The following is a 14222-nucleotide window of genomic DNA, read 5'->3' as shown; positions in this document are numbered from 1 at the left end:
GGCAGGCGCCGCCGAAATATCTCCAGCGCTGTCCTCAAAAAAATATCTCCAGCGCCACGCGCACCCGCGACGGCGATTCCTTGGCCGGCTGACAGGTGGAGGAGGAGTGGGCGGCGACGGCACCCGGGGCCCAGAAGTCAGTTATACGCGGCGGGGACGCGTAGGGCCAGGCCGGCCTGCGTGGCGACCGGTAGGGCTGCGCGTGTGGGTCCCCCTATCTGGTGGGAGCAAGAGGACTGCGGCGTCGCGGGCGTGGACTGGCCGCGCGACGCGACGTTTTTCCCCCCCGCGCGGATGCGGGGTTGGTTCGTGCTCTTTTCCTTTTTTATTTAATTTTTCCTTCTTGGCTGTGTTTAATTCCTCCAACTCCTTCAAACTTTCCAAATTTTCCATCACATCAAAACATTAAATATAGTAAATAACCCATGTATAGAGTACTAAATGTAGGTAAATAAAAAAATTAATTACATAGTTTTGATGTACGTTGCGAGATGAATCTTTTGAGCCTAGTTAACCTATGGTAGGATAATATTTACTTTATACAAATAAAAAGTGCTACAGTACTTTTCACAAATACTTTTCGTATTTTTTTGCAACTAAACCCTGCCCTTTTTTATTTGATTTTTGTTGATTGTAGGTTGCGGCCTTGCGGGCATGGTTCGGGCATCTATCGTGTCACGTCGCGCTGAAATTTGTACTGCAACGGCATGACTAACGGCTAGAGGTCCTCCGTGTTTAGATTTTATTAAGGCCCTATTAGTTGCCTTTAAAATTTCAAAATTTTACGAGATTTCAAATCACAATGAATATTTTAACGCATGTATGAAGTATTAAATGTAGCTTGGGAAAAAAGGCTATGTTGTTGTTATATGTATGAAGTATTAAATGTAGCTAAACAAAATAACTAATTACACAGTTTGTCTATAATTTGCGAGACGAATCTTTTGAGCCTAATTAACCCATGACGGGATAATAATTACTAAATACAAACAAAAGTGCTACAAATACTTTACACTAAAAAATTTACGCATCTAAACAAGCCCAGCATTACTTCTTTTGTCTAATCCTAGTGACTAGTATTTTGATCACGTCCTCCTTTCAGTGTACCGTACTGGATTACTCCCAAAGTTTGTTTTACACGTACTCCCTTCTAGTTGTTGAAACAAGATGTTTTGGACAGCAAGAAAACAACTAGCTTTTCTGCTCGTTTTGCTTGTCTGAACGACAGCTAATATTCACAGAGGTAGCTGTTATTTTAGGGATCAAAACACTGTGATTTGCAATCTTAAAATTAATCTGAAATGATATAGATTTTATTATAAACAAATGGTATGATTAGTTTATACTTGGAAGTGTTATCTTGTGCTTATGATTGTAACATTGCAAGAGCCAGAGATTCCTTTTAGATATCGTGCTGAGTTAAATTTTTGGCAACTTTAAAAGTAAACTCTGGCAAATTATTTCATCAGCTTTTGGCAAACATAATGAGCAGCCTTCTAAAAGGAAAACTATTTTGAATACACAACTAGTAGCAAGTTTGTTTGCATGGTCCATTTGGAAAGGACTTTTTGTAAGCTGAAGCAACAAGGATAACCAAGCTCACAAAATTAGTAGGTCCAACACTAATATTCTAGAGTTGTGAGACCTTTATCTAGTTGGAGCCCACTTTCTTACGTTGAGGATTATTGAAGTCCAGTCCGGCGAGTCAAACAAACGGGTTCCCTTTTCTTATCAACCGCTGTGCGGTTGTCAACCGAAACTCGAAAGCATCCTACTCCTTCCGGATGCAGCCGCTCCACCTCCGCTGAAAGGGAAGGTCAAAGCGACTGACCGAGTAAGCAAACAAGACTTGCCCCGTTGACCCGCGCGGTCGCAGTCACCGTGCACGCACCAACAAACCCTGGCCCTGTTTGGTTGTTTGGTTCTTTGTAGCACAAGTAGCGCAAAAATTTTGACCAATAATTAGGGTTACTAAATAAAGGCAATTTACAAAACTAACTCCACAACCATGCGCTATTTCACGAGACGAACCTAATGAGGCCTTTGACCACACAATTAGAGGATGGTTACTGTAGTATCAATGTAGCCAATCATCGATTAATTACTGTCATTAGATTCGTCGTGAAAAATTATACCCATCCGTGAAAAAATTTTGTAAATAAAAGTTATACTCATCCGTGAAAAAATTTTATAAATAAATTTCGTTTAGTACTCCATACATGTGAGATTTTTTTCTCGAAAATCGTGTGCGCTACTCGTGCTACGGAAAGAGCACCTGCCGCAACCCCTGGCGACTGGTGTATTCTCTCGCGATCGCATCGTGTGCCAATGCGGATGCTCTGCCACTTTCTGGCATGTGTATTTTCAAAAAAACTTTCTGCCATGTGGCTGTGTGTGTCGGCGCGCCATTCCGCTTTGCGTGCATCGCAAGGAAGGCGGAGGGCAGTGGCAGCGGCTGCCCGCAACAGGGCAGTTTTGTCGCTTCCTGATGGGTGATGGCTGATGGGGTTCGTTCGGATTTGGAAATTGAGTCCCGGTTTCCAAAAAATTTCGAACAGCATCCGTCACATTGAATTTTTAGACACATATATAGAGCATTAAATGCAGTTAGAAAAAATAACTAATTGCACAATCTAACTGATTAACACGAAATGAATCTTTTAAGCCTAATTAGTCCATAATTGGACATTATTTGTCAAATAACAACAAAATGTGCTACAATACCAAAACCCAAACTTTCCAAACTTTTTCGCGAACTAAAAAAGGGAATTCAGCGCAGCGTGGTTGGTCGCATCGGATGGATGGGAGCTGGGCCATCGGATGGATTCGGAGTGCCCCCAGCCCGGATCTGCCCGCAACTCAGCTCCAGCTCAGCAGGATGGTGGTACTGGGCTCGAAATCGAGGAATGGGCTTACTCGTGGCACACTCGGTCGACGCAGTGACCTCTCGGCCCATGACCTGGGGCCTGCATCCCCCAGGTGCCTGTGGCGGCGCGTTTCTAAAAAAAAAAAAACAAACAAAAAAGTGCCTGTGGGAGCGGCGGCACCTCCCTCAAACCGGAAAATAAAATAAAATAAAGGCGAGTCCACTGGTGCGCGCCGCCGATCCATTCAAACCGGAAGAAATAAAGGCGAATCCACTGGTGTGCGCCGCTGATCCATGCTTGCCCACACACCATCAGATCCCCAAACAGAAGTGAGACTGCATGGGAACATGTCATCTGGATGCCTAAAGTGCAGACTACATAGTTGCCGTCCAGCAACCTAAAACAACAAGAGGTGATCAAGGTGCAACACTGCAGCATCGGGGAGCAACGGAAAACCAGTATGGGACCTACTAGCGGACATCAGGCGTCTGAAGAGAGCACGCAAAAGTTTGCCCCAACGTGATCCAGCTCCAAGGCTTCCTATCACGCGTTCTCCTTGATGGCCTCATCTATGGCTTTGATATTGTCCCTCAGTATCTTCCACTGCAGATGTAAAAAACAACAGGAACGCATAACTTAATATTAAACCAAAAAAATTGACACGGAGAAAAGGTCAGAGCGCTTTGTTAGCATAGGAATCATGGCATATTTGAGTGGTAAGATGTTAGCCCATGGCTGCAAAGTTAACAGGAACGCTACTTGCAGTTATGCTCCTTCAACAGACACCTAACATATGGATATTGAAATTACGATTATTCAGACTAAAAATAATTATTTCTTTGAAAGACCAAAAAAAAATGGGAATGTTTTAAATACAGAATTGCATAGCTAGTGCCCTCATGTGCGGAGGATATTTCCATATATATCCCTAAAACAATGATAGTGCTTATCAAATAAACTTTCCAACAGCTATTTGATAATCTAGACATGGCATTTTTTTTTGAAACAAACCTAAGCACGGCATACTAACTTCAAATATAAGATTTTAGATTTCCATGAAAGCAAGCTTAATGTTTGTATATAGATTCTAAAGATCTTAGCAGATGTAGAGAGTTGAAATGCAACTCACCTGATCCAACTGCAGTGATATACCTGATAATAGAAAAAAGGAAATAGTATTACAAAGCATAGAAGTTATGCATCACATTGAGCAAAGATTACAGATGACACAAATTTTTGAATGGGGAAAACAATTGCTGTACCCCACGGATGGCCAGATTGAGTGCAACCAGAATATAACCAACCATCTCTAATCTTCCTATGCAGTTAAATATTCAGACTTTGAAGCCATCTGAGCTTAAAATAGTACTCCCTCTATACTTAAAATTGACCAAGCTTATACAGAAAAGTATAAATGCTTATTTATACAAAATAAGTATCATTAGATTCATCATGAAATATATTTACCTATTTGATGTCATTTGTCATAAATGCTGGTATTCTTCTCCATAAACTTTGGTCAAATTTAAGAAAATGCTAGAATGACACTCTTTTTGGGACAGAGGAGTATATGCCATCTCCAAAGATAATAATTTACAAATAAATATTGCCCGACAAAAATAGCATTTGATCGCACTTATTCATAAATATCAATAAAAACACTAATATGTGTCTGATAAAATTAGCTGCTTCATCACTTGCCTGAAAAGTACATTGTCTCAATTTCAAGTGATACAGCCAACGGCTTACCATCACATAATTATATGACAGCAGCAGAAAATGTTTGTGAGGACGAAAAGGGGTACATAATACCTCAATAAGTTCATTACTACAGTTTTTTTTCCCTCACAGATGCCGCCATGACCATTCTATAGATGGTTTGATTACTCGCTTGAGTTTGGAACATTAACTTATTGAGATATAATTTGTAGCAACAAACTCAAATGAGAATGGGTAGGATCATCACGAGCATACATGTTTAGATTCATTAACAGTTTCAAGATAATACCATCATTCTATAAAAAAGGTCAGTGGAATCGGAAGTAGTTGCTCTGAGCGACCCATTCATCTAACTAATGTCTGTCTGAAACTCATCCAAGTTAACATGATAAATAGACCCGGTTTGATGTACTTTGCATGCTTCTCACAAGACCATCATTGTACATTAACTAGGCAAATATTAGAACTGCATATGTGATTCACATGGTGGTTCAAATAAAAATGGCATCAATCTAATAAAACCAAAATGGTCCTAGAGCGTGGGGGGAGGAAGTTAAACAAAGCCATTCATCCCATTTTATTGATTTCTACAATAAACCCACCAGCGTCCTATGTCGAGCCCTAGAACAAATCCATCTAAGACAACAATCGTGCAAGACGCATGGACTTGGAGCGCTCTACTCGGACATGCGAGGCGCTGCTAGGAAACAGTCCAGTCGACAGGAATGGCAGAATAGCAATGAGGGGGAAGAAGGCGCTGGCGGTACCTTTGCGGGTAGGGAGGGTCTTGCCGTCCTTGACGTAGAACTCGCGCATGTCGACGTAGACCTTGCCCTTCCAGCTCCTCACCGACACCTTCTTGTTCTTCGATATCTGCGAGAACCCACCCGAAAAGGGACACCCCCCCGAGTTAGGGTTCTAGGGTTTCGCGTTCGTAACAGGGATCTGGATGGGCACGGAGCGCGGAACCCGTACCTCGGCCACGACGGTTCCGTCTTCGGCGGATTCAGAAGGCCCCTCGTCCCCGGCGGCCTGGCGCTTGGCCGCCGGCTCGCCCCCGCCCCCGCCGCCGAAGCGCTTCTTCCCCTTCCCCCACATCTTGATTTTCTCGAGCGTTCGTACCGGTTTCCTCGATGCCGCTTCTTCGATGGTGAACTGGGGCCCGCTGGTAGTGGTAGTGGATGAGACAACAAATAGGAACAGATGTGGGCCCAGCGGAAATGGTGGCAGCCAATAAAAAACAAAGGATTGTGACGCGAGCAGTTGTGCATTGTGTTTTCACAGAAAATGTTTCAACCAAGTTTTCCTTAAAGGTTTAGTTCAAAAAGAAAATTTTTTCTTAAAGGATATTAAAAGGTTAATGTTTGAGTTTCAAACCGTTTCAGTCACGTTCCGTGCGAATTTCATATCATTCAATTTTCAAAGCGGACATCAGGACATGCTGCAAGTGCCGGGGTGTCGAGAGAAACGAATTGTGAGTGGAGAAACTGAGACCAAGGACCAGAGAGTGCGCCGACTTTGGTCATTTGGTGAGAGACCGAGAAGGTTTCATCATCATATTGACTAAAATACACTGTGGGTACATGAACTTGCAATGCTGTGTCAAATAGAAAATAGGTCTATAAACTTAAAAACCGGACATCTAGCTCTTCGAACTTGCGAACCCGTTCACCCCAGGTCCAGCCCGGTTTTGCATGGCTTGCATGGCACTGTGCGCCCGCGATTTACTAAAGTAAACCCGGATTTGCTACAGTTACCGCGATTTTGTTTTTTCTTTTCTAATTTATTTCGGCTGAATATTTGAAAAATCATAACTCTTCGATACGACATCGGATGAAGATGATTTTTATATGAAAATTGTAGCCCTCGACGAGATCTACAACTTTCTAGTTTTGAGATTTTTCATTTGATGAAGTTAAGTTGCCCAAAAAAATTATACAAAAATACAGCACCATAATAATCACGTACTTCTGCTTGTCGCACTAGAAAATTAATATATTTTTCTGTTTGTTGTCAAATGAAGACACTTGTATACTAAAATTTTAACACTTTTAATGATCTAGATTCTTGTAGTTTTGAGTTTTTACATTTAAAGTTGTTAAGATGTTGATAAAATAGTATAAATCGCGGGCGCACAGTGCCATGCATGTCCGGTTTCTAAGTTTATGGACCTATTTGACACAGCACTGCAAGTTCATGTACCCACAGTGCATTTTACTCTATTATTATTATTATGAAAAGAAAGAAGTCCATTTTTGGTCATCCAACACTTACCCGAGTTTGATTTTGGTCATCAAACTCCAAAACCGGGTATCCTTAACCATCCAACTCTCAAAACCGGTCACATTTAGCCATCCTGGTGGTTTTGAGTGTGGTTTTGCTGACGTGGACGCCACATGACAGTGGGGCCCACCTGTCAGCCCTCCTCTCCCCCTTCTCTCTTTCTTCTCTCCGTTGGGGGCGAGGAAGGGCGGAGGAGAGGGCTCCGCAACAGCCTAGCGGGCAGCGGCCGGGAGGGCTCACGCATGGCCGAGACGTAGACGAGGCGATGGGACGGGGCGGTGGCACCGCGCAGGCTGGTTGGGGCGTCGTCCTTGGCGTGGCCTGGCGGTCAGGCATCGCCGGCCACCTGGCCGGCGGCCTCTGCCGCGGCACAGAACAGGGGAGGGTGAGGGAGAGGAGAGAAGAAAGAGAGAGAAGGGGGAGAGGAGTGCTGACAGGTGGGCTCCACCGCCATGTGGCGTCCACGTCAGCAAAACCACACTCAAAACCACCAGGATGGCCAAATGTGACCGGTTTTGAAAGTTGAATGGTCAAGGATATCCAGTTTTGAAGTTGGATGGCCAAAATCAAACTCGGGGAAGAGTTGGATGGCCAAAAATGGACTTTATCCTTATGAAAAGCCTGGCAAGATCCCATCTTCCATTTCCTTTCCTTCTCGGTTATCGTCCTCCGTAAATTCTTTTACCAAAAATGTGGTTGTACAAGTTTAACTGCTAGAGCTTACAAACGGAACCGAGGGATTGGTACCAAGTTTAACAGTCGGTTATATTGTTGTACACTTTGTACCATGACAATAGCATTGTGCCGGACACTATCTACCCGTATATATTCACAATCAACCACATAGCTTCATAATAATAAACGTCTAAACCCCTACAGCATACCTCTTAAGGCTCTAACAAAGTTCCACAGAGCGGCACAAAATTTCAACAGAACCCAACTCAGAATCCTGATATGCGAAAATATGAGGCAGAGGCCAGAAATCCTTGTATGTTAACCCTCATTTTAGCCAGTTCTACTCTAAAGCACTAGCCCCAGGATGATAGAAAGCCAACATGTAGCAGGCTAACCAGACTGTACCGCTGTTTCATCCGCCTTCTCTTTACCCTCGGCGCCCTTAACTGAGTTCTCTCCCACCGTGAACCTCCTTTTGTTGGTGCTTAGACCTGATGAGTGCAGCTGCCCTCGTTTCTTGACAAGACGGACTGCAGTTTCGCGGTCAGCTTTCGCACCATCATGGTCGGGCTGTGCAAAGCATCCAGCAGATCAGTTAGGCAAAAAAAGGGTGGCTCGCATATGATGGTTAACGATGCAGATACGGCAATCTCCGCGCACCACCAAAATGGAAATACCTTAATTACTAGTGCCTTGTCAAATGATAGTATAGCTGAATCTGGTTCCCCAAAATTTAACTGTGCTCTGCCAAGTGTGACCCAAGCCTGTGAAATCATCAGATGACCATATCATTCATGAGATAACCGCAGCAGGAATTATCAACATGATCAATGTAAATATTAAGTAATGCTGTCTTTGTCCCAGGGACCTAACCAGGGGCAGAAACAGAATAATTGAGGGCAAGGGAGATGACGGAAGACTAACTAACCTCGGGCCATAGAGGATCCAGCTCTGTTGCTCCTGCAAGTATACCCCAACAGATCTTTTATTGGTTTGTTTACAGTACAAAACAGGTTTGTCACAACTGACTTAGCTGGATCTCGCTATTCACTCAAGGACAAAAGAAATTATGTGTAACTACCATATTCATTTGTATGACAGAAGACAAAGTAATATTGCCACATATTCTCACTTTTGGCTGGAAAAGAATACAGCTCAGTAACTTCTATACAAATAATAATCTGTTGAACAATTGGTATTATTCCCAACCCATGTCCTTTTCTATAGCACAACAGAGTAGATATAATCATATAAGAGGGAGAGAACAAGAGCATACTGGTTGCTGCTGTCAGTGCATGCCATGCATCTCCCACTTCAAGTAAAACCTGAGCTTTCTGTTCGTGAAGTATTGCATTGTCAGATGCCAAGGTAAGTGCAGCCTCCCACCTACTAAGTGCTTCATGGTACTTTCCTTCCTAAAATGATAGCAGTGAGAATAATTTTTTTCCCTTCTACGATAATTTAGCAACAGAACATGCCTAGCCTGAACACGTGCAAACAAAAGCTATTACAGAAACAATTTGGTGTGAAATAGAAAGCAGAACCCAATGACTACATACATGCACCTCCATTTTATCTTTTCTTTGTTTGTTTCCTAAACGTTGCTGTGTATTTCCTTTACTTTTACTTTATATCAATATATAACTAGTAGGGGCGTGCCCCTCCTGTTTCATAAAAAAGAAAATGACCTGCACATGCTATGCATTCAGGGGAACTTGTTACAATCACAAGCATTATGTTGCTCTGTTATTCTTGTGTAAAGAAAAAGAAGCATAACGTCCTGGAGTCCTAGAGGAAAATAGAAATATACATTGACTGCCAAATCTGGAGATATCAGCAGTTGTCATGTGCATTCCTGAAACGGTTTAATTGGTTCTGTGCTAGTGCTCTTTATTTCTTTCAAAGTTCAAACACAGTGCTCTTTATTTCTAACTATTCTTTGGCCATGGAGACCATGAGAAAACTGACTGTTGAAGCAGTGTGAGATAGGATTTTTTTTTCTTTTTGAAGGGTAAGTGTGAGATAGGTTAGCACACAAGCCCACAAAAAATATGTCAGCCCTTCAACTATAACAATCAAATCAATCTGTAGGGCCTTGACCTAGTAGACACTAAGATACCTCAGCTAGCTTGTCTCCTTGACGCTGGAGCGATTCAGCTGTGCCAAGTGGCTTTGTTCCAGGACAGTTTGTGCTAGCCCCTGCTGTTTCCTCCTTGTCAGCCTCATCGGTATCGCTGTCCACTCCAAATGGTAGACCTGGTTTAGTTGACACTAGCACTGGCTGCCTCTTCATTTTGGCATTCTTACCCCAGGTTATCTTCATTGTGGATCTGTTTCAGACGAGGCAGAATCAGGTTCAGAGCCAGAAATTCAATGCTGGATTTTTGGATACTCAAGCTACAGAAAAGCACAACCACAACGAATCTGGCTTGCAACAATTTCAATATCCCCAAACAGAATGTCTTATCTCTTCCCTTGCAAAACAAAATAGACTTTAATTAAAGACCTGAAACATGTTCTATTTTACAAAATATCCTGAATCAGAAAGGCACTCGCATCGACCCACAAACCATGCAAAACACATATACATAACTTTAAAGACAGTTGCAAACAAGTACGGACAGAATGCCTGTCTTTGCTCTTGTAAAACAAAAAAGACCTTAAATTGAAGACCTCAACAAGTTCTACTTACATATTTTCCCCACTTGGACATTAATAACGCAAACTACTAATATAGGGACAGAAGACCCAAACTGAAGCCAAGCAAAGGCTTCATTACTTTATTTTCCCCCTAAAACTAATGAGGCGTTTGGAGCTGAATGTTTTTATTTCCTCTCACGCAGTCATCACTCCCATGGCACAGCACAGCACCGCACCTAAGCAACAAATCATCGAACAGGTTGCGAGCGCACTGGCACCACCCCACCACGCGCGTCACCGGCCGGTTAGTAGCCGCATGACTGAAGCGGGCGGGCGATGGAGCAAATTGAGAGGCGAAGAACGGAACAACTGCATGGAACAAGAATCCGGTCGAGAAGTTGAATATCGCAACTCGCCCCCCCCCCCAGCCGCCGCTCGGCTCGCTCGAGTAGTATTAACCAAGGAAAAAAAAAGAGGAAAGCTAACCTCTGGGAATTCCAAGATTAAATAACAATCGAGTGATAAAATTTTGTCCAGGAACTCACGGATTGTAGTCTTGGAGTAGGAGAACGGATCGTTCCGCTCAAAGCAGCCGGTTGGGACGAGCCACCGAGGAAAGGCGACCGACCATGGGAGATGGCAGATGGCACCGTCTCGCCTACGACTACAAAGCTTCGTCCAGTCTCGGCGCGATGTCGTCCGTCCGATCTGCGCAATGGTACATCGCCCGTCCGTCGCCTCTCCTCTCTAGCCTGGGCATTCGGTTCTTCGGTCTTCAGAGAAATTCGGCTCTTTAAAAATAGAAATCGTTTGATTCTTTTTAGAATTATAAGAATCGAGCAATTTTTGTTTCGATTAGTTTGGAGCTTCGCCTTGCCTGCAGGGCAGGGACAACTGGCACAGTGCGCCTGGCTTGCCAGGGACCGCCGCCGTCGCGCGCCGCCAGCACCTTGCCTGCAGGGAACGACGGCGCCGCCGCCTAGCCTGCCAAGGACCGCCGCCGGCCTGCCGCCGTGCACCTGGCCTGGCGGGGAAGCGGGAAGCAACGCCGCCGCGCGCTTGAGCAGCGAGCCTGCCGAAGACCACCACTGCGGCGCACCGGCCGCCTGCGCGCTCCGCTGGCGGCCGCCGGAGAGGGCTGGGGCGGCGGCCGGGGAGGAGCCGCGGTGGCATCCTAGGAGGGCCGCGGCGGCTGCCGGGGAAGGGCCACGGCAGCGACTCGAGGAGGGCAGGGTAGCGCTGGGCAAATAAAATCGAGAACCGAGGACCGAACCGAAAAAATCGAGAACCTGAGCCGAACCAAGCCAAAACTGAGAATTTTGATTCCTCTTCGGTTCCTAGATCTCAGGAACCGAAATATTCGGCTCGGTTTTGATTTCTGAGCTCGGTTAACCGAAGAACCGAACTCAGAGCAAATTTGGCCCAACTAGCCTAAGTAAGGCCCAATCCAGCCCAACTACGAACCCTAGCTAACACCCCCAATCATCCCAAATCCCATTCCAGTCCACCCACCCGAACACGCCACCCATGCGGCCGCCGCACCCCACCTCAGCCCGCCGACTCCTGCCGTCAGTCCGTCACCTGGCCTTGCCTCGCCCCGCTCAACCAGGCCGCCAGCCCCGCCGTCGCCTCGCCCCTGCTTCACACGGCCGCGGCCTTCACCCTCCCGGCGGATGGCGCCCAGTCCGCGCCTCGCTCGCTCCCTCCTTCACTCGATCCCTCCCTCCTAGCACGAGCACGACGTCGCGGACTCGCGGCCGCGGGAGCAACAGCAGCAGCGTGCGGCGGCAGAAGGTCGCGACAGGAGTGAATCGACGGCGCGTTGGCGGCGCAAGGGCGCAGTGGCGGCGGATCGATGGTGCAGCGGCTGCAAATCGATGGCGCCGGCGATGGATTGATGGCAGCGGCCCTTGGGACGGCGCGGCGGCAGTGGATCGATGACGCGGGCCCATGAGATGGCCCAACGAGGCGCGATGGTGAATCGAGGCGCGGTGGCAGCGCCCTCTCCATCGGCGAACTCGGTTAGTTCGGTTCCTATTTCTGAAAGGAACCGATCGGTCCCTGATTCTTAAGAACTAAGTTGTATAGAAACCGAAGAACCGAACCGATCGATTCGGGTGGAACCACTACTACAGAATAGGCTTTTGTTCCAGGCCATTTGTCCCAGCAGCCTTTGGGCCCGGGACAATATGTGGTTTTTGTCCCGGGTCCAACGGCTAGCCGGGCCAGCAGGGGGGACAGGGGCCTTTTGTCCCGGTTGGAGACACCAACCGGGACAAAAGGGTCCCGGTTGGTGTCTCCAACCGGGACAAAAAGCCTTGGCCCCCTTATCCCCTTTCCTCTCCCCCCGCCCGAGCCATTCAGCTCACTTGTTTCTGGCTGTTCTTGGTTCAGGAGAGAGGAGTTCTTGCTCATTTCTTCACCACATTTGTGAAGATCTTTGATTCCCCGTCCATCCATCGGGGTTTGGGGCTTGTTTTTCTCTTCTTCCTTGGCTTGTATAGCTCATTGCATGCTTTAGAAATAGAGAAAATGTGTAGCTAGCTCATTTCTTGGATATTTAGCTAGATTGCATATGTAGATGTGATTTTCTTTTAGATTTAGATGAGTATGTGGATAGTAGAAATTTTTAAAATGAGTGTAGACACTTCATGTGATGTACTTGTATATATGATCATATTGTAGATAGTTGATTTTTGTATTCATGAATGAATTAATGAAATGAGTATATTAGAATTTTTTGTATTTTGAATGGATTATTTTGGCACTCTAGTGATGTATTTATTCAGGCTCACATTGAAACCACCTAGAAGCTAAAAAAATCTTTATTTCGAAACAAGTATACGTCGTTAATCTCCATCCAACGGTGATGGCACTACCTTTAGAGGATACACGATGCGCTATAAGGACGCCGCGAATCGGTTGGTCGCATCACCAGCACTTCCGATTGATAAGAAGACAACATTTGACGCAGTCAGCATGACCATTGTTGTACTGAGAGCATATCAACAAGCACGCTGCCTGTGCCAAGTGCTGTGCCTATTAATCGTAAATGTTGGTGCTGCGACTGGCCGATTGATGACATCTTTGTACCGCACCGTGTCCCCCCGAAAGGCAGTGTCATCACCGCAGAGTTGAGGTTACTGACATATACATTTTCAAAAATAAAGGATTATTTTTCTTCTAGAGGGTTTCTGGATATTGAAAAGAGTGTACTCCTGGAACTGAAGGGTGTCAAAGTAATTAGAAGTTATAGAGATTTCTTTCAATTAATTAGAGATTTCTTGAGGATTAATGATACATTTCGTCTTTTTATATGATTTCATTGTTATTTGCAAGAGTTATTAATCTGATCATTGTAATTGTAATAGTAACTAATTTTTGCATTGTAATGGTAAGAATTTATAATTTTGTGGAAAATAAAGGTATTTTTCAGTAAAATATGGCTTCAGCAGCTGGAGGGAGTGGTGCCAGTGGGGGTGATCGTTGTCCTTCTGGAGAGAAGGGCACAACTCGAGTAGGTCGTCGGTCTAAAAAACCTAGTGCTTTTCATAGGGCAGCGCTCCGTTATTTGGAAAAAGAATATAGAGAATGCGGGAAAAAGAATATAGAGAATGCATGGCAAGGGGCGAGGAACCTCCGTTTGATCTTGAGGATTTATTGCGGCGTTACGGTTCGTCACCACCAAACTCGGAGGTTTCAGCTCCGCCATCTTCTTCTGCGCCAGCAAGAAATCCGTTAGAGCATTCTGCATTCCAACGCAAGGACGGTTGAAAACCTATGTGTTGTTGTCCGAATTTTTAAGTTTCATGTATAGTACTCCTTTGTTAAGTTCTATAATGGATTAAGTACTTCTTTTAATTAATCAAGATGTATGATGGATATTGCATATCTTTTAATTATTCATGTTATGTTACATTTAGTTTAATTTAGGTTTGATATATTTTATTTATTCGATACGTGTAAAGAATTCAAATCTATTTATAAGTATGTATGTATTATATATATAAGCACTCCAATAATATATATGTATATATA

At 44.8% G+C, this 14222-nt stretch overlaps 2 protein-coding genes across 6 annotated transcripts; both read right to left on the bottom strand.

Annotated features, from left to right (window-relative positions):
* Positions 1 to 3070: 3070 nt before the first annotated feature.
* Positions 3071 to 5761, bottom strand: LOC120704523 (RNA polymerase II transcriptional coactivator KIWI-like). Its single transcript, XM_039988953.1, has 4 exons — positions 5562 to 5761; positions 5354 to 5459; positions 3997 to 4019; positions 3071 to 3470 (listed from the first exon to the last, which is right to left on the bottom strand). Exons 1-4 carry the CDS (start codon positions 5682 to 5684, stop codon positions 3411 to 3413), a joined length of 312 nt encoding a protein of 103 aa, XP_039844887.1. The 5' UTR covers positions 5685 to 5761; the 3' UTR covers positions 3071 to 3410.
* Positions 5762 to 7589: 1828 nt separating this feature from the next.
* Positions 7590 to 10887, bottom strand: LOC120704503 (tetratricopeptide repeat protein 33-like). 5 transcript variants are annotated; one of them, XM_039988940.1, is made up of 7 exons: positions 10730 to 10886; positions 9959 to 10013; positions 9664 to 9874; positions 8821 to 8959; positions 8473 to 8504; positions 8222 to 8308; positions 7590 to 8114 (listed from the first exon to the last, which is right to left on the bottom strand). In XM_039988940.1, the coding sequence occupies exons 3-7, from the start codon at positions 9865 to 9867 to the stop codon at positions 7935 to 7937; spliced, it is 642 nt and encodes a 213-aa protein (XP_039844874.1). In that variant the 5' UTR covers positions 9868 to 9874; positions 9959 to 10013; positions 10730 to 10886; the 3' UTR covers positions 7590 to 7934. The 5 variants fall into 5 exon arrangements, with proteins under 5 accessions (XP_039844874.1, XP_039844867.1, XP_039844844.1 ...); XM_039988933.1 differs by having other exon boundaries at positions 9959 to 10018; positions 10730 to 10876; XM_039988910.1 differs by lacking the exon at positions 9959 to 10013 and having other exon boundaries at positions 10730 to 10887.
* Between the last annotated feature and the right edge of the window lie 3335 nt (positions 10888 to 14222).

This window comes from Panicum virgatum, chromosome 1K (genome assembly GCF_016808335.1).
Source record: "Panicum virgatum strain AP13 chromosome 1K, P.virgatum_v5, whole genome shotgun sequence".
Classification (NCBI taxonomy): Eukaryota; Viridiplantae; Streptophyta; class Magnoliopsida; order Poales; family Poaceae; genus Panicum; species Panicum virgatum.
Note: the sequence above shows the minus strand (reverse complement) of the source record. Positions and strands in the feature narration are given on the sequence as shown.